General features: G+C 46.2%; 1 protein-coding gene across 4 annotated transcripts in view; it reads right to left on the reverse strand.

Annotated features, from left to right (window-relative positions):
- Positions 1-24923, reverse strand: part of BAZ2A (bromodomain adjacent to zinc finger domain 2A) — a 248264-nt gene that overhangs the window by 217259 nt on the left and 6082 nt on the right. Inside the window, exons 1-5 of one of the 4 annotated variants that reach the window (XM_029594828.1) lie at positions 24631-24768; positions 19078-19215; positions 8613-9191; positions 5358-5531; positions 4635-4856 (exon numbers count right to left, since the gene is read on the reverse strand). In XM_029594828.1, the coding sequence (XP_029450688.1) occupies positions 4635-4856; positions 5358-5531; positions 8613-9191; positions 19078-19213 (1111 nt within the window). In that variant the 5' untranslated portion in view covers positions 19214-19215; positions 24631-24768. Of the gene's footprint in view, positions 1-4634; positions 4857-5357; positions 5532-8612; positions 9192-19077; positions 19216-24565; positions 24769-24923 lie in introns of those variants that run through there. The other 3 variants (XM_029594825.1, XM_029594827.1, XM_029594826.1) reach the window with 3 other exon arrangements.

Consider the following 24923-nt stretch of genomic DNA (forward strand, 5'->3'; position numbering starts at 1 on the left):
ACAGGTCAGAAGACGGACGCTCAATTATGCCGGCGTCCGTTTTCCTTGGATGTCGAACAGCCAATGATGTTCTTCCTTCCTGTGCACCTCTACACACTTGTCACCTTCACTACCTCTCACACGGGCCTATACAGTATAGTGCGCTCCACCGGAGCGCACTGTTAGCCCGTGTTTGGACGCGCGTTTTCGACGCACTAGCTTTACCCCTTATACGCATATCCAACCCACCCCCCCGAAACTAATAGCGCCCGCAACATGCAAATGCATGTTGATGGACCTATTAGTTATTCCCGCGCGATCCAGAAAGCAAAATGTGCAGCGAAGCCATACATTTTACTTTCAAAAATTAATGCCTGCCGGCGCCGGGGAAGTGTACAAAAAAGCAGAAAAAACAGATCGCGCAGGAATAACTAATAGGTCCATCAACATGCATTTGCATGTTGCGGGCGCTATTAGTTTCGGGGGGGGGTTGGATACGCGTATAAGGGGTAAAGCTAGTGCGTCGAAAACGCGCGTCCAAACGTGGGCTAACAGTGCGCTCCACCGGAGCGCACTAAACTGTATAGGCCCGTGTGAGAGGTAGCGAAGGTGACAAGTGTGTAGAGGTGCACAGGAAGGAAGAACATCATTGGCTGTTCGACATCCATGTTAATGTGCCATGGCTCCGATGGTTTCGTAAAGGTGGATGTGGGCGTAATAGGTCATACGTGAACCTGTATACCAATGAATAACCTGAAAGAGGTCTTTCCTCTAGATGAAGGTAATAAGCTGCAATGGTGCTTACAAGAACTCGTAGTGAGGAGTTGTATTGCCCTTGCTGTATCGCGGATGGAGGCAGGGCAGAAGTCAGCCAGGTGGGCCAGTCAAGAGGCCACACCGGTTGATGAACACTTGGAAGCGCAGTGGGACAATCTCCCCGGTACCTGAATGTAATGGAGAGTTGATCTGAGGATAGGAGAAAAAACACAGATAAGCGAGCTCGTCAAAGACCACGCTCCAAGGTGTAGGGAGGCGTGGAGAGGATGTTCCCTCGGCCCAGCGAAGGAACTAGGAGCTGCGTCCAGGAGGATTGGGTTGTGGATCGAAAGACGTCGTAGGCAACCTTAACATGGACGTCTTGGTTATGTTGGCGCGATGAGGAACAGATGCGCTTGGTTTCAATGGATATCCGCGACATGGCAGAGTCGTCTGGTCTTCTCTGTATCTCTGAAGTGTTCGAGAGATGAGTGGAAAACGGAGGGAATGCATAAATATGCGCTGTGACCAATCGATGAGAAAGGCCCCTGGAGTTTGAGCGAGCTCAGAGAAATCGAACAAAGTTCTCCATTTTCCTGTTGTACAGTGTTGCAGAGATCCTCAGTAGTGAAAACGTCTTAGTGAAAGTATGTCTGGAATTACTGCTGTAGTTAGTTCCCCCCTTTGTGGGAGCGAAAGTGATGTTGAGTTTGTCCGGTCTTGAATCAACAATTCTGGGTAAATATTGATGGAAGTGAGATGGATAGTCGAGGAGCATGATCCAGTCTCTGAACTGCCACATCGTAGAGGTTTAGGAACCGGATACACTTTCTGTTTTGTTGTATTTTTTTTTTTTTTTTAAACAATGGAAGACGGATTCTGTGTGAATCGTGTACATCATTCCTTTGTAGGGAATTCTGAGGTATATGTGCAGAGCGTGTTTGTACGAAGTCGATAGAGCTTGTGTCTGAAATTCGTACCAATGCTGAGATGAGCCTTATGTGATGGCACAGGGAAGGCAAGGATGAGCCCGTTAATGTCAATGGGAGTAGCCACAGTTGTGAGTGCATCCCTTTTTTTTTTTTTTTTTTTACTGCAGACCAAGGAATGTGAGAGGTCAATGAATGGAGTTTATCGGTGCCTGAGGCCACCTCGCAGGTGGCGGATATGGAGGCATGTATTCGGAACAATGCAGGTGGCTACCATACATGTGTCTGAACAGTTATGGCCTAGCAAGTTGTCACTGTAGTACTGTGAAGTAGAGTTGTACCATCTGTTGAGAGAGAGTCAATGCTCTCGGATAACTAGAAAGCCTTGTCGTGAAGCTCGTGATGCAGGCACCTATGGATTGCAGTTGTAATAGACTGCAATGTTGGCTCCCTGTTTCTTTTTTTATTTATTTATTTTGGATTAAGAGTCCTAGATTGATTAGTCAAGAATCGTCTGCCAAAATTGCCGTCTGGTAGCATTGGAATGGATGAACAGTCGGAAACTATCGTTCAAATAGGGAAAGATTACTCTCCCTGACAACGGAAGGTGCAGCATCATAATTGTCCAGTAGTTGTTGAAAACTAGTGGGAAGAAGGCCATATGAATGGTTGCCCTTTTGGAAAAAACCTAGGCAACACTAGGTACTGGAGTGGATTAATATGTATGCCTGCACCTGTTGCAAAGGCAGAGTGACCCCCGGGATGAAGGACGGTAGAATGATCCTGAGAGAAGGCATTCTGCATGTATTATCCGTATTATAATTATAATCTTTTTAAGCTAATTGAATCAGTGCAATGTAACTACAGATTGTGAATAAGCGGGGAACTTTATCCCCAAGGTAATGAGGGTAGCCTTATGACGACGTAAAACCCGACCGGGTTTTTGGAGGTTGAGGATCCATAGGATGCCGCAGCTAGTGAGCTGATGTGGTGGGTGTGGCTGATCAGCTTGTTGCCTCAATGGTTGAAAAGATGACACTTATAAGTGGAGTAAGGTTTGAAGGTTAATTTCCATTTCCTTCTTTTTTTTTTTAATCCTCGGTAGAGGGTCAAGGCTGATTAGTAGCGTTGTGTTAAATGAACGCTGAGAGAAGGTATGAAAGGGGACTACCAATTATAATCTCGAGGCTTTGTGTGGTATCGGTGAACTGATCGCCGAATAAGTTGTCTGGACGGGACGGTAACATGCCCAGTTGTCCGTAAACTATGGTAGATGGTTGACTGCCAAGGTGTTTGTTGAAGTCTTAAAGGAGACCTGCAGGTTACGGAGAAAAATAACGGAGTGCAGAAAGTGCTTCCACCTTTTCTCAAGGTTATGGTAGTGAGGCAAGGCGTATTAGAAGTTGTGGTTCTAGAGCCTGTCGAGTATCAAGATATGCGATGCAAATTGTAATGGTTAGAATAGGGGTTATGAGCCTTTCCGAAGAAAGACTTTAACTCCTTTGACATCTCTTGTATATATATATTTTTTTTTAGTAGTCGTCCACTGACTTATCCTTTTTTGGTGTATATTGGAGCGGATGCTGGAGCACGAAACATTTGCATCGTCAACTCAACTTCCCCGGAGCGAGTGGGGAGGTGACATTAGTATGGAAACACGAATCTGTTAGTTGAACTTTCAGTCGCTGATAGAAATATGGTGGAGGATCCAATAAAGTATTCTTTTTTTTTTCCCCCCGGTAATGCTGTCCACTGGAAATTGTGGTTCAGAAGGAACCTCCAAATTTCTTAGATGCCCTGTAAGCACGTACGTGGACGTGGAATGGAACTGGTGTTCATACTAGTTAGTACCCGACCTATATTGATTATATAGGTGGTATGCGTGCTCAAGATCGAACTTGGTTTTTTGGAGGGTTTTTTGGTAGGCTTCACACTGGTTTGAGGGGCCGGTGTTGCTATATATATATTGTTTCTTTTCCTCTGTTATCAGTTAAGATATGTTCATAGATGTTATTATTTTAAAATGAAGAGAGGAGAAGCAGGGAGCTCCACGCACATCGTTGCGTGGAAAAAAACAGACTGAGGAGCCTGAGGTAATCCTGTCAGGATACAGGATGGAGGGAGTACCTGGCTAAAAGATTTTGTTAGGCTTTGAGAGCTCCACCACCTAGTGGCACAGAGGACGTACCCATACAGCATAGCTAATTCAGCTGCTTATCTACGTGAAAAAAGAAAGTTTATCTATCCCCCAAGCTGCCCCCCTGCACCAGCAGTGCCAGGGAAAACAGAAGTAAGGCAACGCGATCCTTGCCTCTAAAACACTTGGGATTTTTTTTTGTTTTTTTGTAAACTTTATAACAAAACACAGCAAGGCACAGAAAGAGAAAAAGAACAGTCATATCTAAAGCGTAGCAAAGGCTTCTCCCCTGACTCATGGAGGTGAGGGAACTAGACCATGAGCTTTCACCTCCGGCATGGTACCAAGAGCAATTTAAGGTCTCCAACCTCCAACTTCTTGTCCGCCTCTACAACTAGGAGGGATGGTCCCACCAGGACCTGCCAATCTCCTAGGAGAGAAATCTTCTCTTGAAAAAAAATCTCTTATAGCACCTGCAGGTTTTGCACCTCCTCCATTTGCTGGAGACAGAGAAATACTGAAGGACTGTAGGTACTACCCCAGGTTATGTGCCGGTGTAGCACCGGCACATAACCTGGGGTAGCACCAGATAAGACCAGGAGTCTGGTCTTATCTGGGTACATACAGGGAAACCTCCCTTTCTGCCTTTGTGCGCCAGTCCCATTTTCTGGGACCAGGGTTCTAATAGATTTCAGATGTGGGATTTAGAAGCTCACTTTCTGTTCTAGTGCTGCTTCGAGAAGTGAGACAGAATGCCTCAGGTGTAGGGAATCTGCAGGCAGAAATATATTTCCAGGTGGAAGCCAGGCTGAGTGACAACTGGACCAGCGTACCTTGCATGACTGATTCCTCCAGGACTGGAGAGGCTTCGGTAGCCGCATAGAGCAAGCTGGAGTTCTGACTCTCGTCCGCCATGATGTGGAAGGAGGCGGAGTTGCTGAATGTGGGGCAATCCAGCGCTGACAGGTCATCTGCAGGAGCGCCCAGTGCCGCCTTCTCATCCTCGCTGACCAGCTCCGACTCTTCCATGTCATAAAGCCCCCCACTCCCTGTCTCTGTGCCACCATAGCAGATGAGAATCAGAAAGGAAGACACAAAACTTGACAAAAGCAACTTCACCCTGACCAGGTTCTTTCAAGCACATCATATCACCCCTGACCCCCTCCCCAACCAGGGACACCTATACAAATCCGCCCAGGGAAACAACTCTTCAAAGTAATGCCTGGATGTGCAGCTGCTCTGCAACTCCCAGTGCACAGCATATTCACTCTACTGCTTTTCTTCATTAAAATATGCTTGGTTGCTACAGAGGACATAGCTTACGAAGTCAGGGGTGTGCTCTTCCAGATATCAGACCTGGAACAGTGTGTATGACATCAAGGCAAATAAAAGCATGCACAGAAAAACTCAATTTCTCATCGTAACACAGCCACACCACATCCGACCATTCTTGGTGGCCAAGAGCTCTGATAGCATGCTCTGGAAGCTAAGCTGAAACACTGCTGTTCGGGGACTTGGCGATCCCTTCCCATCTGCAGCTGAAATACCTGGCTCACCTCTAGATAAGTCTGCACCAAATGGTTCCAGGTTGTCTGAGCTCAGAAGGTGCGAGTCATCCAGCTGCTCACTGAGTGGGGCGGGATCACCCAGGCAGCTAACATCTGGGGCTGGCAACAGCTCGGCCACCTCCAGCGCTGGGGCCGTCTCATCATAGCTGCACATTTTAAGATCTTAAACAAAAAAAAAGAAATATTCTGTACTTGACTGAGCAAAGTTTAGCAAAACCTTGTCAACCAAAGTATGTTTAAGTGAGGGGAGAAGAATTTGGGATGCAGCTGGTACTAGAAGCCCTGCCAATGGCTCATGCTAGTTTGGAAACCTCTCTTTCCACCTCTGTTCTTGTTCCAACACTATCTCTTCTATACTAGGGATCCTTCATCCTCTGTGCTTAACGCAGAGTTCCTTCTGCAAACTCTCTATGCCTTATGGATTTCACCTCTTAGGTTCCTTTTTTGTACAGTGCTGTGTACACTGCTGCTCCACTAAGAACCCTGACTCCCAACTTCATAATTATTAACAGGTTAGCAGGACATGAAGTTAATATAACCTCTAAGCTCACTATATATATAGGCTGAAGATATGTCCATCTTTAAACTTATGGACCTCTGAGAGCCCTGTGAGCACAGCAAGAAGCGCTTTTCTGAAGCAGATGGGCACAGTCCCCTTGTTGAGACACCTCCAGTTCTCATAGCCGTGGGCACTTGAAAGGTCAAAGCTGCCGGCTGATATGGCTGCTTCGTGATCTCGCACATGTCCATCACAAATAACACATTAACATAAAGATCCTTAGAACTGATTTATAGTTTCTGTTCACCTTCATTTCCCCATTCCTCCCACCATCCTGTAAAGCTGGAGGAGTGGGCATATGTCTTTCCCATACCTACCAGAGCAATTATAGCAGACCAGTAATTTCCCACTCACTCAAGGAGTTTACTGCAGAAGAATAACATCCTAGAAAAGGTGACAGAAAGGACATGATAATGTGTTAATCTAAGATTAACACATTATCTCTATGCAGACGATGTGCAGATTTTAATCCCCATAAAAGAATCACTATCAAAGATCCTCCTATACTGGGAAAATTGCCTTCAATCCATTAACCAACTCCTCAACAATTTGAATCTAGTCCTAAATACATCCAAAACCGAACTACTCATTATTTCAACCGACCATCATGACTCCTCGCTTCAGCCCCCTCCTACAGCCCAAATTTCTCATGCTAGAGACCTCAGAGTAATCCTTGACAATCGCTTAAATTTAAAGAAATACATTAACAACACAACAAAAGATGGCTTCTACAAACTGCAAGTCCTAAAAAGGCTTAAACCCCTACTGTTTTTCCATGACTTCAGGACTGTCCTCCAAGCCACGCTCTTTGCCAAGATTGACTACTGCAACACTCTTCTTCTGGGGCTTCCACTCTCATCCACAAAACCATTACAGATGCTCCAGAATGCAGCAGCTAGAGTCTTGTCCAATACAAACCGCAGAGATCACATCTCCCCCATCTTAAAGAACCTACATTGGCTGCCAATAAATTATCGAATCTTACACAAATCCCTTACCATAATCCACAAAACGATCCACAAGCAACAACCGTTGGACCTCCAATTCCCCCTCAAACTTCATTCCTCTTCCAGGCCCATCAGAGAATCATATACAGGATCTCTCCATGTACCTCCTAACAAAACTTCACGCCACACCGCAACCAAAGAAAGAGCATTCTCTATAGCGGGACCCACTATTTGGAACAATTTACCGCCAGACCTCAGACAGGAACCCTGCCTACAAACATTTCGAAAAAGACTTAAAACCTGGCTATTTAGCCAAGCTTTCCCTTAATCTATTCAATTTCAGAACTCCACATCTCAAGCCTACTGGACAACTTACTTAGTGATACCTTTTATCACAATGGTTATTCCTCTGTCCTTCTCTTTCTTCTTCTCCCAAGTTCGATCTCCTTGTTATATGTAACTTTATTACCTCCTCTGATTATTTTACTGTTAAATGGTTGATAAGAATGTTTACCCCCTTGTTACATGTAAACCGATTTGATATGACATCTGTCATGAAGGTCGGTATATAAAAGAATTAAATAAATAAATAAATAAATAAATAAATCTTACAGAGTTGTCCTCTTCCTCAGGGAGGCTGATGTTGGTACGTTACTGTAGCTACAGGCATTTTCATTATCTTTTCCTTCCACCCTTCGGATTTCCAGGGCTGGGATCCAGTGCCATGAGCCTTCATTCACAACTACCCAGGGATTACTTTCCCTTCCAGTCATTGTAGCGAAAGCCCTGGGCCAGAGGCCTTTCCCTGCCTTCAAGGGCCCTAAATCAAGCCTTTGCTCAATACCTGGGCCTCTTCCTCCCTTAGGGGCTGTGGATGCTGCCTCCGCAGCATCCTTAGCCCTAATCCTGGCCAGCCTAAGGAACATAAGACCAGAGCCAGGATCGAACCCAGGTCCCTCTGAGCTATCAGGCAGACCCCCCTAAAGTAAATAACTCAACACACACATGGAGTTAGGCTTCAAACTCTACCAGCAAGAGGAATATAAGAATGTTAGTTATTTGTATGCCTTCTCTTCACTTCCTGAGGCTGCTTTAATCTGTATGTAACTTTTAAACAAGTTGACTTATTTGTATACCTATTAACAGGGAGTCAGAATAAAGTCAGATGAAGTAGCTCTCGCTGTCTGTCTCTGCCTCCTGCAAATGCACCTCATGCCTGTAGTAAGAAATCCTCAATATCCCAGGAAACATCTGGCTTAAATCCCTAAGATTTCTCAGGGGAGACAGGATGGCATTAGAGTGGTTATCTCCCTGCCAATGTTCATTTGTATTTTTTTTTTATGGTTTTCATCTTTCCTTCACTCATTTTTCTTTGGTTATATGAAAGAAGTTTTTTCTAATTTTAGGCAGGTTATGCGTAAGAAATATGAGAAATTTCCAATACATCTATTTATTTTATGAGATTTTAGTTACTGAATGTCTAAGTATTATGCTTATACTGATAATATTGCTTATTCTTAGATTTGGGTTTGATTGTTTTTTGAAAAGTACATGATGATTTTACATTTTATTTTGTGACTTGCCTTGGATTTTTTGAGCAAGGCGTGGCATCAAGAATGATTAACCACATAAATAAATAAATCCCCAGAAGGCAGCAGGCACTAGAAACAAAAGTTAAACTTTACCCAGATCATAAAAACCATAAGCAAGTCAGACTGTGGAAGGCAGACTCCGTACCTGGCTGTGTGGCTTCTAAATCCAAGCCCTCCACCAGGGCAGCTCTGCTGTCTGGGACAACGGAAGGCAACTCCCTGGCTGCCACCTCAGCTGGCTGTCCACTGCCCTGCTCCTTACCACATGGGGCGGGCGAGGAGTCCTGAGCGCCTGAAGCCAGCATGGGGGCCAGCTGGGGCGCTGTGTAGAATGCAGGGGGGTCATTTGCAATCACCCCAAAACCTTCATCGTGGAAAGAGTTGTACAGCTCCTGAGAGTTGAAACTGAGCCCGATGGAGCTTCGGCTGCCATTATCCCAGAACTCCTGCCCCCCCTTCTGATGAGCCCGGTGCCCCCCAGCACCGGCCTGCCGCCCTGCTGCTATGAGGCCATTCAGTGGGTACTGTCCGAGCCCAGGGAACTGGGACGTGAGCGAACTGTCCTTGAGGCTCCCAGCAGCAGCAGCAGATGGGTACTGCGAGTAGCTCCAGAGATATTCATAGCCCACGGTGGAGTGGCTGAGGTGCGATGAGGAATGCGTGGCAGACGTGGTGGTGTGCGACACTGTGGAAATTCCATTAATATTCATGTCCCCATTCAAGCCTGAAAAAGGAATCAAACAAAAAGAGAAATGAAACACAGCCAACAGAAAGTACCTGTTCAGAGAACCTCAAATAAAATAATTGGAGCCTCCCGATGCACAGCAGTTTGAGCCATGCCAGATTTACTAAAAACTTAAGTTACAATATGCAGGTAGCTTGGGGTAAAAATTAGATCAATACAATGTGAAATCTTTTACTGTACCATCAGTACACCTACACAAAGCTGCGATGACTTGGGAGGGATGATGCCAGGCATTACAGCCAACAACCGTAACCCGCTGTGCAGTCTCAGGAGCCAAACAGGGCTGGGCTTGGCTAATACCCCGATGACAGAGCCCCAGGGATCACTGAATGAAGCAGAAGCGAGGGTCACAGCTCAGAATGGTACAGACTTCCCTCTCAGTTAGCACATTGCACCCACATGGTGTTAGGGACCCCTCTGGACCAGTACTACCCCAATGTCCAGCTTGGTGGCAGGGGATAGGAAAGTTGGTTCTTACCTGCTAATTGTCGTTCCTGTAGTACCTTAGATCAGTCCAGACTCCTGGGTTTTATACCCCTGCCAGCGGATGGAGACAGATAAAATTTTATTGAAACTGTTATATAAAACATAGTGTGCCACCTCCAGTCCCTCAGTATGGAACTGTATCCAAGCCAAGATGCCAAACCAAGCAACTAAGTTTAACAGCCCACCCAAATACCCACGAACAGGAGGGTGGAGACGCTGTAACATTCCGTGAAAGAACCTCGAGTCAAGTGGAAACAGCATAGTGACCAGCTAATAACTCTGCAATAACTCTGCCGTAACTATAAACCAACAGACAAATCGAGCAGACGACTCTCCCCCTCATATCTTGGGTGGGTCCCTGGACTGATCTGTGGTACTACAGGACCAAAAATTAGCAGGTAAGAAACAATTCTCCTTTCCCTGTACATACTCAGATCAGTCCAGACTCCTGGGATGTACCTAAGCCCACTAAACTGGGAGGGACCCTGAAAGTCCCGCTCACAGAACACTCTCACCAAAACCGGCCACAGTCGGAGCCCCGACATCCGAACAATAGTGTCTGGCGAAAGTGTGCAGTGACTTCCAAGTCACTGCCCTGCAAAATCTCCTGCGGCGACACCTGCTGGGACTCAGCCCTCAAACCTGCTGGGACTCAGCGGGACACCTGCTGGGACTCAGCCCTCAAACCTGCAAACACCGACCGACCCTTAGAAATATATGCTGAACCAATCGCCTGCTTGGGCCAACATGCAATTGTAGCTTTGGAAACTTGATGCCCCTTCCTTGGGCCATTCCAGAGAACTAAAAGGTGATTCAAAGTACGAAAATCATTAGTGACCTTCAGAATTCTTAACAACATTCACCAGATGTCCCAAAGTCTCAGCTCCCTCGCATGAGGGACTGAGGAATCCAGATCCAGAAAGGCCGGTAGTTCCACAGTCTGATTAACAAGGAACGTGACACTACCTCTGGCAGAAAGGAGGGCACTGTCCACAGTGACAGCCCTGCCTCCGAAATCTGCAAAAATGGATCCCAGCAGGATAAAACCTGTAGCTCTGAAATCCTCCTCGCTGAACAAACGGCCACCAGAAAAACCGCCTTAAGAGTTAAATCCTTCACAGTCGCTCTCCTCAGTGGTTCAAACGGAGCCGCACATAAGGCCATAAGCACCAGATTCAAATTCTAAATGCGGACATGGCTTTCTGACCGGCAGCCGCAAGTTCTTTGCCCCACAAAGAAAACATACAACATCTGCATGCATGGATAGGGAATAACCTGAACTTTACCAGGGAGACAGCTGAGGGCCACTACCTGCACCCTCAGAGAATTAAAAGCCGAACCTTTTACCAAACGTTCCTTCAGGAAGGTCAAAATATGCGGCACTGTAGCTCGCAATGCCTGCACATCTCGACACATACACCAGGACTCGAAGACCTTCCAGACCTGCACATAAGATAGAGATGTGGAATTCCGCCTGGCCTGCAGCAAGATAGTAATAACCGCTTCAGGATAACCCGACCATGCCAGGCCGCAAAACAAAAGTGAATCACCTGTTCCGAAAATATGGAGCCCTGATGGAGAAGATTCTCTAGAAGGCTGAATCTCAGGGACCCGTCTATGGCCATGATGACAAGATCCACGAACCAAGGACAAAGCAGCCACGAGAATCACATCTCCCATATGCTTCTCAATCTGCTGTTACCACCTTACCCACAATAGGCCATGGAGGGAAGACATACAATAGCATGTTGAGAGGCCACGACAGGACCAGAGCATCAATGCCCTCTGCACCATACTCTCTTCTACAGCTGAACAACCAAGGCAATTTTGTGTTTCTTCTGGTCGCTATTAGGTCCTTATGAGGTAATCCTCCATCTCTCACAAATTAGAGACATCACTGCCTCCGACAATTCACACTCTCCTGGATCCAATGCTTTGCAAATCAGGAAATCCGCCTGTACATTGTCCACCCCAGCAATGTGATGCCACTATCCTCCCCAAATGCTGCTCTGCCCAGAGGTCCAATTCTTGCGCCTCCTGAGCTATTGCCCAATGCCTGGTTGCACCCTAGAGGTTGATATAGGCCACCTTCATCTCATTGTCAGTAAGAACTCTTACTGAACAACCTCATAATCTTGGAAGAAAAGCAAGTAACACAAATCACACCACTCTCACCTCTAACCAATTGACAGACCAAGAAGCCTCTTTCTTTGATCACCGGCCCGGCGCCACCAAATCCTGACACACACAGCTCCTCAGCCCATGAGACTGGCATCAAAAGTCGCCACCACCCAATCCACATTGGCCCGAAGTAGCCACCAGGAGAAACTATTCCTGCCTCTACCAGAAGAGGAATATCAAATTCTCCAGACAACAGATTCCATTGGGAGAGAAGAGTCCTCTGGAGAAGTCGCATATGTGTGAATGCCCAAAGGAATAATTGAGAAATTACTACTTACCTGATAATTTCCTTTTCTTTAGGACAGTCAGATGAATCCAGAACAAGTGGGTTCTGCACTCCTACCATCAGATGGAGACGGAGCAAGATGACGTCACAGTATATATACCCCTGCAGTGACCTCAGCCTGCCAGAATTCTCTTCAAAAGCAACTGTGAAAAGACTAGCCAAAAAACTTGATTAAAAACAGATAACCATGTCAATATTCAGCCAACAGGCAACTCTCAGCTCAGATAAGAACATAATACTCTAGTCCCTAGACTAGTAGTAACACTTACCAGTAATCCCTGTAACATGTAGGCACACAGAAGGAGCAATATGCAACCACACAGCAGTCAAGGGAAGGATTCATCTGACTGTCCTAAAGAAAAAGAAATTATCAGGTAAGTAGTAATTTCTTATTTCTTAGTGTCCAGTCAGATGAATCCAGAACAAGTGGGATGTACCCAAGCTACTCTCGAATAGGGTGGGAGGCTGCCCGTGGTCCAGACAAAACTGCACGCACAAAGGCCGTGTCCTCCCGGGCCTGAACATTCAGGCGTTAAAACCTGGAAAAGGTTTTTAAGGAGGACCACGTCACAGCTCGGCAAATGTCGAAGGGAGACAACAATCTAACTTCTGCCCATGACACTGCCTGAGGCAGAGTGTAATGAGGCTGAACCTGACTAGGTAACGGCTTCCAGCATCCACGTATGCAGCCATGACTACCTCCTTAATCCAGTGAGCTATAGTAGCCCGTGAGGCTGGCTCTCCCTATCTAGTACTGCCGTGAATGACAAACAGGCGATCTGACTTCCACAATAGCTCCGTAACCTCCAGGTACCTGACAATATGTCTCTTTATATCCAAGGATCGCATCTCTTTCTTTATCCAGGGACGGCAGAGAGACGGTCCGATTCAAGTGAAACTCAGTGACCACCTTCAGTAAAAAGGAAGGAACAGTATGCAGTGGTACCACCCCTGGAGTCACCTAGAGAAATGGCTTCTGACAAGACAAGGCCTGCAGGTTCGGAAACCCTACGCGCTGAACAAATTGCCACAAGGAACAGAGTTTTCAAAATCAGCAACCGCAAGGACAGAGTACATAGTGGTCTAAACATAGGGCCTACCAAAAAATCCAAGACCAAATTAAGACTCCATAGGGGCACCAGAAACTGCAAGGGAGGATGAAGATGTTTCACTCCTTTCAGAAAACGGGCCACATCAGGATAAGCCAACAAGGATCCACCATTTACCTAACCCCTGAAGCAGGTGAGAGCCACTACTTGTACTTTTAAGGAATTAAGAGCCAAGCCTTTATTTAAGCCATTCTGAAAAAATTCCAAAATAAGAGGAATCTTGACCAAGGAAGGAAGAGCACCTCGATCCTCACACCAGGCCGCAAACATTCTCTAAACTTGCACGTAGGCCAAGGAAGTGGAGAACTTTCTAGCTCTTGGCAAGGTGGAAATCACTGCTGCAGAGTATCCAGAAATTGTATTACTGGAATCCCCCTCCTCTAGTTCAAATCATCTCGCTCCAATAGAACCTACAAGGTCAGAATAGACGACTATGACTCAAAACCCATCCACCTCCACAGAGGCATCCCACAAGGATCCTCTCTCTCTTCCACTCTATTTAACATTTATCTACGTCCACTCTGCCAACTCCTATCTAATCTTGACATCCCCCACTTCATATATGCGGATGATGTCCAAATATTCATCCCCATTACTGACTCCTTAGACAACACTCTTAAAATCTGGGATAATGCTCTATCGTCGATCAACACCCTCCTCACCAGTCTTAACCTTGCCCTCAACACTACCAAAACGGAGCTAATCATTATCTCTCCACCGTACAACCCTTTATCTACCCTCCCACAAACCATCTCCTTCTCGCAGCAAGCACAAGACTTAGGCATCATTATAGACAATCGCCTCAACTTTCAAAGATTCATTGCCTCGACCGTGAAAGAGTGCTATTTTAAACTAAACACCCTAAAAAAACTAAGACCGCTCCTCCACTTTAATGATTTCCATACTGTCCTGCAATCCATTATTCTCTCTAAATTAGACTACTATAACTCCCTCCTACTTGGTCTACCCAAAGCCACTACTAAATCCCTTCAAATGCTCCAAAACGCCACGGCCAGAATCCTCACCAACTCTCGCAAAAATCGACCACATTACTCCCATCCTCAAAGAGCTCCACTGGCTCCCCATCTCCCACTGATTAATCTACAAAACTCTCACTATCCTACATAAAACCCTCCACAACCAAAACATGCACTGGATGAATGACTCCATTCACTTCCACCCATCTAATAGATCTACCAGATCCTCTTATAAAGGCAATCTAGACACACCCTCCCCAAAACTCTCCCTTCGGCAATCCACTAAAGAACGTGCCGTATCCATTGCGGGTCTTCATTCCTGGAATACCATGCCTCCTGATCTTAGACAGGAGCAATGCGCTTAGAAATTTAAAAAAAAACCTCAAAAAACTTGGCTATTTAAGCAAGCCTACCTCTAAACAATATAAATCCACCCCCCTCAGCCATATATGCCCCTGCTATTTCTTTTATTATGTCATTTGACATCCATACCTCTCCTTTCCTCTTCCCACACTTAACATTTGTACATACAGTAACTTCCTTCGTTTTCCATATATATTGAAATCACATTATCTTTTACCCATGTCTTATAACTATTTTGTTATGCCTATAGATATTTATCTCCCATGTTACCCTACCCTTGTTCCATGTAATTTTCTTTTCCATTGGTTAACTATGTTCTATGTAAACCGGCATGATGTTCTTACGAATGTCGGTAGATAAAAACATTTAAATAAATAAATTAAATAAATCCATGTTTCAGCAAGCGAGCCCTTTCAATGGCCATACCATACGACAAAATTATGTTGGATATTCGTGAAGGACAGGTCCCTGCTGCCACAGGTTCCTGTGCGCTGGAAGTAAAAGATGCAAATCCACAGGAGCCTCTGCAAATCTGCATACAGTCTCCTGGGCCAATCTGGAGTGACCAAGAGCACCATCCCACTGTGGCTTTCCATCCTTCAAATCAATCTGCCCAACATGGGCCATGGAGGAAAGGCATACAACAACTTTTCTTTTGGCCACTCCTGCACTAAGACATCAATCCCCAATCATTTTGGATCTCTTCTGCAGTTGAAGAATCGTGAGACTTTCGCTTTATGCAGTCGCCAACAGGTCCAGGAACAGGAGACCCCAGCAATCTCGAATCAGCTGAAATGCCTCATCTGACAACGCACACTCGCTTGGGTCCAGACTCTCGCTGCTGAGAAAGTCTGCTCTGACGTTCTCTTTGCCTGCAATGTGCAAGGCTGAGATCATCTGGAGATGCACCTCTACCCATTCCATAAGTTGATCTATTTCCAGGGACATCTGCTGGCTCTTGGTACCTCCCTGCCAACTGATGTAAGCCACGGTCGTTGCATTGTCCGACATTATTCAGACCGATCAACCTTGCAGCCTGTCGCAAACTGCAAACATGCTAACTGGACGGCCCTGGCTTCCAGTTGATTGATGTTCCAGAGAGACTTTTCTGCACTCCAGCACCCTTGCTCCATCAGCTCTTGATAGTGAACTCCCCAACCTAGGAGACTCGCATCCATTGTCAGTACTAGCCAGTCCGGTGGGTACAGGGAGACTCCTTTCTGTAGATGATATGCCTGCAGCCACCACTGCAGTTGGGAGGAGACCTCCATCAGGTGGAGCCGAATCAAATAGTTCTGAGACTGCAGATTCCACTGAGACAACAGGGAGCGCTGAAAAGGATGCATATGGGCCCTCCCCCATGGTACAACTTCCAAGGTTGCCGCCATTAAGCCACCAAGGAACAAGAAGCAGCGATCTGCAAGGTCATTGCCACAGCTTCAAATGCCTGCTTAAAGATAATCTCAATCTTTCTATCTTGAGTATCCTTCAAGGCCACTCCCTCCTTCCACGGGAATAGTGGTCCACTTGGAGACTGCACACACCAGTGCACCTACCTTCGGAAAACATAAGTGCTCTCTCTCATCACTGGGTCCAGAGGGTACAGGCCTTCCCAAATCTGACCTCCTTTGAAATTAGCCTCTGGGGCGCCCCACTCAAGATCAATCAATTCTCAAATGGCTTCCAGCACAGGAAAAAACAAGAGGCTTTACGCAAGGAAACCAAAATAGGATTTTTCTTCGGCTCAGAAAGGGGATCTGACCCAGGAACTCCAAACATTGTCAAGGTCTGGGAACTCAAGGCTGGCAGATCATCTCTGTGAAAGAACTGCAACATAGTTCTATATGGTTCCAATCTGCCTCAAGAGAAGCAGGACCGGCGTCATCATCCGTGCCATCCGGATCTTCTGCAAAAGGAGCCGCTGACACTCGGGGGTACTCCGTCGTGGAACAGAAGGCCCAAGCAAGGTTCCCACTGCTGCATCTGCTCTAGGAACATGGGACAGAACTGAGGACTGTGCCTGAAGAAAAGATTGTAACCCCTGGAAAAAGTAGAAGCATCCAGATCGGGAGGTATGTGAGGAGTACTCACTGAACTACCATCCCCTGCTGAGGAGCCAGTTAGAGGAGTTCCAAATTCAGTTGTCCCACCTGAGACATCTTTACCCAAACCCACATCCGGCTGGGAAGAACCAGGCTCAGCAAAATCAGAGGAAGACAATTCATCTTGAGCCTCCAAACGGCGCTGGCACAATTCAGCAGGCACTCCTGGCTGAAACGCCCAAATATGACAAGCAGTGCAAAGAGAGAGGCACTTAGGCTTCTTAGGCACAGGAGCCATAATGGCCGACAATGCACTGAGCGGCAGCCAGAGGCGTGCATCTAGCTGTTTTATATAGGCGCTCAATAAGGCACCAAAAAAATGTATGCGTCCAACACTTATGTGCACACACCTAGGCGCTCAAAAAGTGCACAAAAAACCTAAGCAAACAGTGCAACTTGTGCGCTGACATAAGCACGCGGCCACTAGGCAGCGCTTAACGTGGGCACTCAGTTCAAGGCTTTAATGTGCACCCAAGAACTGGGTGCACAAATGGACGCACACCGAGAGGCACACACCGGACCGACAAGCCTGTAGAGGGCAGCCTAAGAAAGCACGTAAAAGCCATTGCGGCCTACCACACAGAGTGTAGCGCAAAGCCTCAGAGCGGGGCCTAGCCTACAGAAGCTGCTCAACCCACCAGACTGCCCGTGTCACTCGACCTCCCACAGAGTGGGACGAATGTCGGAACGGACCGCCAAGCACAGAGACTGGAGGGAGGAGGAAGCCCTGCACAGTAAAAAAAAACTTCCCACTAAGTCTCTGTTTGTTTTTTTATTTCTAACTTACCTGAGCTCAGCCTTACCTGAGTGAGCACAGAGATGGTCTCCAGCTGCGGGGGGGGGAGAGGGCATGTGCTATCACCACCATGCTTGGCTTCCTGCACCCCCTGCCTTTCAGCTGCTCAAGCAGCTAAGTCCACACCAGCAAAACCAGCTACCGGACCAAGACACACCTCTGAGGGACCACAATAATCACCTCAGGAAATCTCAACTGGGGGAAGAAACCACTTGGTATCACCACAGGAGAGTGGGGCATTTAATCGTGAGTCACCAAGTCCCCCTGACACTTTCCTGGCCAGAAAAGTCTTGTATATTAGAAGCACAACTCAGAAGAAAAAACTTGAGAGTCATCGGAATCCTGCTCGAGAGGATCCAATCCCCGCAGGCCAATATCCAGAGGGAAATCTTCCCCATCAAAATCATTCTGATCCATCCCAGGACCCGAAGCAGCCAGGGACAGGCATGGTGGAGAAAGCTCAGGTTCCCCAAAACCACAGGAAACCGCGTAGCTAACTGCATGGCAACATCCAAAATGGCCACTGTCCTCCTCGTGCTGTAGAGAGAGGCCCCGGTAGAAGCTCCGAAGTGGCATGCCGAAGATGCAGAGCAATCACAAGGGGAGGCCACTGCTGATGTGCCCTCCCCACCAGCAGCACACCTAGCACATAAATTTTGCCTGTTGAGCCCTGAACGCTACCCCATGCAGGCCCAGCAAAGCACACTGCATGGCTCTGACCATACAATTAGGGCCGGAAGCTGTACCTCTAGCCTCAGTGCCATGAGTGACTGATGCTGGGAGACCTATTCATTGCACTGCAACCCTTCAGCCACCTATCCAGGACCCTCGATCTAAGCAGAGGCTTCCCACAGAAAAAAAATTATTTTTTTTTAAATCTTTTTTTTTTTTTAACTTTACTCAGCGAAGCAAAACAATGAAAGATAAATAAAATACTTCCCTGTGTCCTTGGAGGAGTGGACAAGATCACCAGCAGGTCACAGCACTCTGTGGGCTGAGGGATTTTGGCCACCAGATATCTGGAGCAAGCTAAAAGAAGGGTCACCAATCCCCTGCTTGTTCACTTTGACCAGGGAGGATAGCCCCACCCGGACCTTACAACTCCCCGGGAGGCTCAGTTTGAAATCTAATTCTTCCTTTCATGGTTGTTTGTTTTTTTTTGTTTTGTTTTTTTAAGACTATCTGCCATCTGCTGGAAACAGAAAAATACTGAGGGCCTGCAGGTGGCATATTATATTATATAGCAGTTTCAATAAAACTTTATCCATCTCCATCTGCTGGCAGGGGTACAAAACCCAGGAGTCTGGATTGATCTGGGGATATATATAGGGAACGTGTGCAATCCTTGAGATGAGTGAGGTGTTAATAACTTTCTAAAGAAATAAACACCTTCTGTTTCAATTCATTAGATCATTGGAATGGAAAAACTTCGATTCTCTTATGTCAATAGCAGGATTAGAACTTAGGTCGTAACTGCAGTTTTAACTTGCACAGTATCAGTCTGAAGGCAACCCATATTGTCAGATCATTAATGACCATGTCTCCGCCTCTGTTGAGACAATCACCTTTTCCTTGAGGAGTGAAGTTTATAGAAGACCCATTTGTGTAGAGATTCTCAGTAGTGGATGGGAGAGCTTTGAGTCCTGAAGCAGCCGGTACAGAGGAAAGTCCAGTATAGCCGAAATGATTATTGGTTTCCATATCTGTGAGAAGAAAACCACACAGCAAACATTTGTCCACCAACTGTATTGCAGTAACAGGTACAACATCCTACTGCATGAGATATTCCAAAACTCTCACTCCATTCTAATACATTTCAATACATGAAAAAAAAAACCACCACCACCACCAAGAGAAGATGCCGGGACTGCAAGAATTATGAATGAGGTGGATTGCTAAAGCAGAGGGATGAGCAAAAAAAAAAAAAAAAAAGGCTTTCTGCTGAAAAATGCATTAATCATTAAGGGCCTGATTTGCTAAGATTTTTTTCTTATTAGGAAAATAGCCTTAGTAAATCAAGCCCTAAGACAATAGCAAATATGACATAGAGGTTAGTGGCACCTTATTTACTAACAAATTCATCAGAAGTGGACTCCTGCCCTCATATCTTATGTCTCAATAAATCTGTCAGTTTATAAGGAGCTACTTTTGCTATTTCAGACTAAAGCAGCCGCTGCTCTGGAAGTGCTTCCTATCAGACCATAAACTTGCGCAGAGCGTGGGAGCATGAACTGAATCACAGGCCCTTTGAGGACTGTGGCCACCACTGCTGCTTTGGCCAAGTGAAGGAGAAAGGGGCTTGAGGCCTGCTGTTTGGAATCATGTGGATTCTCAAGAGGTAAAATGGGGTCATGCTGCATAAAACACTGAAGAAGAGCTGCAATAAGATGTTTCAGGGACAGTGGTTGAGTCCCTTCTATCCTCCTTCCTATCAAGAAAGCAATTTTCCATTTTCTTCTCCTGTTGATCCATAACACATAACCCATCCCAGACAGAGGAGTACCTAGCCAACCTGCTGTTGAAAAACTACCAGAAGCAGTCCACTTCCCTGGGTAACTTGTTCCAGGGCATAACTAGCCTCAGTTAGAAAGTTCTTCCTAATGTCTCTCCATGCTGAAATTTAAGCCTATTGCCTCTTGTCCAGTGGAGATAGAGAACTACAGATTCCCTTCTATTTACAACCATTTATGTATTTCAAAGGCCTCTTGAAGTTTGGCACATGCATTTGCACATGATACATCTTGCACATTTTGGGACTCCTTTATCCCCGTTTTGCACAGACGTTTTAATAAGCTAAAGGATTTTTTTTTTTTTTTAAGAGGCTAATGTCATTCTCTTTTCTTCTCTGTTTCTAATTAAAATGGTTTGGAACTGCTGCATTGACTCAGATTGTTTCACCAATTATTGAGATAAAAAGAGATTGACAGTGGCGAACAAGAAAAGGCTGGTTACAGTATTGATTTCCTATTTACCTGGAACCCTAAAGGGGAAATATCCTGGGCCACCCATGAGAAAATAAAAAAAACTCTTCTATCCAGAGTACCTGGATAGAAGACATCTTAAAAGCTTTCTACATGCAAGCAACGCCAGAATAAGGGAAGCAGGGTAGGTGAAGCAGCACCAGGTGACAACTGCATCACCTATTTTTTATTTGACCTCCTGGATTTGCAGAGAGATGAAGTGGGGTGGGGGGGGAGGGAGAGAGAGAAATACAGTTGGAAATGGATTTCTAGAAGAAGTAGAGAGACAATCCTGTGATGTGCTGGAAAGAAATCCTCTAGTAATTACAAAGGCAGCAGCTTCCTGGCGGCCGAAACCTGACTCCATGTACTAGAAATCACAGATTAGAAAAGAATAAAACATGGCAACTAAAATGGCGCAGGTCTGCATCAAAAGCCCATACGAAATGAGACTTTGTGAAAGTCTTCACACCCTTGTACAGTTTTCACATTCTGCTAAAAATGTATTAAATGAGTTTGTTTCACTGATCTCCACAACATACTCTACACCTTCATCATGAAAGAATAATTATAGACATGCTCCAAAAGTAATTAAGAGTAAAAAAGCAAACACTCTTGCTTGTGAAGGTCTGGGATTCAATACTTGGTGGAAGCCCCTTCTGCAGCAGTGATTCGGGTCTACCGGCTGCACAGCGGGATGGCAGTTTTTGCCCACTCCTCTTGGCAGAAGAGTTTATGCTCTATCGAGTTGCCTGGGGATGGTCTGAGAACTGTAGTCTTCCGGTTTTGCCACAGATTTGTATTGGATTCAGGTCTGGGCTTTGGGCAGCTCGAGGACATTCCCTTTCTTATGCTTTGTGCTTAGGCTCAGTGCCCTGCTGAAAGGTGAATCTCCTCCCCACTCCTATGTCTGTGGCACCCTGGATCAGGATTCCTCTGGGATCTGCCTGTACTTATCCATCCCTCAAATCTTCACAAGCATCCCCCCCCCCCCCCCCCCCCCAATAATGCTGCCACCATGCTTTACTGTTGGGATGCTGTTAGCAGGGCAACGTGCTACGTTGCTTTTATGCCACACGTACCGCTTAGTGCGGAGGCCAAAACTGTCCACTTTTGTCACCACAAAACCTTCTCCCACATGCGTTCAGTGTCTCCTAAGTGTTTCTTTGTAAACGCTATGCAGCACATCCTATGGCTTTTCTTCAGCAGTGACTTCCTTCTTGCCACCCTTTCATACAGACCACGTTTGTGGAGTAATCTTGAAATTGTTAACAATTAGCCGGAGATCTCTGCAGTTCTTTTAAAGCAGGAGTGGGCAATTCTGGTCCTTGGGGGCCTCCAATCAGTCAGGTTTTCAAGATATCCCTATTGAATATGCATGAAAAATAGCTTCATAAAACAGAGGCAGCGTGTATGCATCTCTCTCTCATGTGTATTCATTAGGGAAATCCTGAAAACCCAACCAGTTGATGGCCCTTGAGGATCGGAATTGCCCGTCCCTATCTTAAAGTAATGTTAGGCCTCACAGTGATCTTCTGCAGCAGTTTCCTTAACCCACAGCAACTGACTTTGGAGGGACTGTCTGATCGCAGCAGTGTTTTGCTGGTGCCAAACTGTTTCCAGTTACAATGATGGACCTCACAGTGCCCCCGAGGGACATTCAAACACATTTGACATTTTCTTACAGCCTTCAACCAACCCCTACCTTTTGAACAACATTACCCGGAGCTCTATTTAACTTATAGGTCTTAAGGCAATTTTTCCGAACCAGAGCCAATTTGGGTTTGCTAAGAGAAAAGGGGGTGAAGACTTATGCAATCAAGGCTGCTTTTTTTTTTTTTTTTTTTTAATTCTTAAATTACTTTGGGAATATTTCTAAAATTGTTTTATCATGATGAAAACAGTGTGTTGTGTAGATCAGTGAAACACACTCATGTTAATGCATTTTGACTTGTATTTTTTAAACTGCAGAATGTGAAAAATGTGCAAGTGTGTGAAGACTTTTACAAGGCACTGTACATATGTATAAGACAAAGAAGACGAGAAACCGAGAAAGGAATTAATAATGCACAAATAAACCTTTATCAATGGAAAGAAAGTTGAAGAACTAGGGGGCATGATATAAAATTCCAAGAGGGTAGACTCAGGAATGCCAGGAATTTTTTTTTTTTCATGAAAAGGGTGGCGGATGCCTGGAATGCCCTTCCAGAAGGGGTAATGGAAGATGAAAAGGCAAATGACTTCAAAAAGTTGGAGTAAAACTAGAGGATCCTTACTAGCAAAAAGCAAAGGGAAAGCAGAATTTTGACCTAGTGGCAGCACAGGCCATGGAGGCAGCCAAGGGCTAATCTGCACAGATTGGCAGGTACAACCCCAACAGCAATCGGAAGCCTGCATCAGGTTTTCAAGGTGGCACTGGTGCAGCATTGACCACTCTAACAGTGGTATAGCTTTATCGGGCTTCCAGGAGAGGCACTGGGTAACCTGCACAGAGTGTCCATGGTTAAACCCTCAAATTCAATGACTATCAGGAGACCAGATGTTTTGCTAGCTGTGTGGATTAATAGAAAACTTGATAACAAGTGGGGCTGGGTGCTGAATTGGTAGAAGTCAGAGAGGAAGATGACAAGGCCTGAAATGGTCTACCAGTGGAGATCTTCACCCATGACTTTCAGTACCACTTTTATGCTCTACACCAGAAACGTCATCAAGAATTCAGTCCCAAATCGCTGCCTGCTTGTCTGACATCACTATTTTATGTCCCACCATCACCTTAAAAATTTAACATGACCAAGACAGAACTTCTTGTCTTTCCCCTAAACCCACTTCCCCTCGTCTCTTTTTTTCTGTCTGTTGATGGTGCTTTCATCTTCCCAGTACTCTCAGCCTGTAATCTTGGGATCATCTTTGATGCCTCTCTCCTTCTCCAATCACCACATTGCTTAAGTGAGTAGTCTTTTTCCTCTGTAACATCGCTAAAATCCATCCCTTCCTTTCTTTACATGCTACCAAAATACTGAGCCACACTATCACCTGCCGCTTAACTACTGCAACTTGCATTTCACAGATCTCCCGAACAATCTTTCTCCACTGCACCTGTTCAGAATTCAGCTGCACGACTGTAACTTTTCTTCCCAAGTCACTACATTGGCTCCACATGCACTTCTGTCTACAGCTCAAGATTCTCTTACTCATCTACAAATGCATTCACTCTACAACTCACTACCTACCTTCTCTTCTCACTCCCTACACCTTCCTCATGAACTCTGCTCATTGGGCAGATCACTCTTATCTGTGCCCATCTCCTCCACAGCCAACACCTGATGCCACAATTTCACATTACTGTATGTCTGGAACAGACTTCCTCACTCAGTACATCACACCCCCTCTCTCACCTTGTTTAAATCCAGGCTAAAAACCTTTACAACACGGCTTCTAACTCACTTCTCTATAATACATACATTGCCCATAGACTCTTGTTATGTTTTAATGCACACTTTTATTGTTTTCACTGATTATGAGATATATAAATGTATGTTCATCTTGAGCTCCATTTTAAGCTCCATGGAGTAGGTACTATGTCATATAAGCGTGTATCTGTACAGAAACGGTAAATAAGAGTGGAAGAGGCCAGTACTATAGACTCTGGGCATGCTTGGGACCAATATGGGGGGCAGTGATAGGAAAGGGGTTGAAATTAATGGCTCATCTACCCGAAGTAGAAGAATCGCAACTGGGCAGACTGGATGAACCATTTTGTTTTGTTCTTTTCTCAGCCATCATTTACTAGGTTAAAGAAGCTTTTGGCACAGGCAGGAAGCCCAGATCACAGCATCATGGCTATCACCATCGCCCCGTGTCGGGAAGAGAGGTTCCGGGTCCCCTGCCACACACACCCCCCTCCCGGAAGAAGAAACGCAGATTGAGGAAATCCCAGCCCAAACCACACACACACGGTCTCTCCCCTCCCGGCAAGGTTACACAGATCGGAGGGCCCCAGCTTGGCACTCCGCGGCGAGGAGCCCGGCGGAGTTAGAAAGATTGGAGGTCGCCACTATCCCCCACCCATAAAAAAAATACCACCACCACACACCCGCAGGTGCCGAGACTACGGCCGCCGGCTCCTCAAGACCTAACGGGGAGCTCGTACCGCCTCACCTGGCCGGGGGCGGTCAGGAGCGAGGCCCGGCGGCGGCGACGCTCCGGGGCCGCGAAGAAAAGAAACCCCCGAAGCCGGAAGTGAGCGGCGAGGAGGCGGCGCAAGACCGGAGCCGGGACGCCGCGGGAGTCCTAGCGCCGGCAGCTTGGGGAAGCACCAATGGCCCCCTCCCCCCTCGCGCCAGGCTGCTCCACCACTTCTACTGACGCCGACTCGACTCTGCCCGAAGCCTGGCACAGACGCCACCATTTATTCCTACAATGCTGCTGGGGTATAGAGCGGGGGCGGGAAG

This window comes from Rhinatrema bivittatum, chromosome 3 (genome assembly GCF_901001135.1).
Source record: "Rhinatrema bivittatum chromosome 3, aRhiBiv1.1, whole genome shotgun sequence".
Classification (NCBI taxonomy): Eukaryota; Metazoa; Chordata; class Amphibia; order Gymnophiona; family Rhinatrematidae; genus Rhinatrema; species Rhinatrema bivittatum.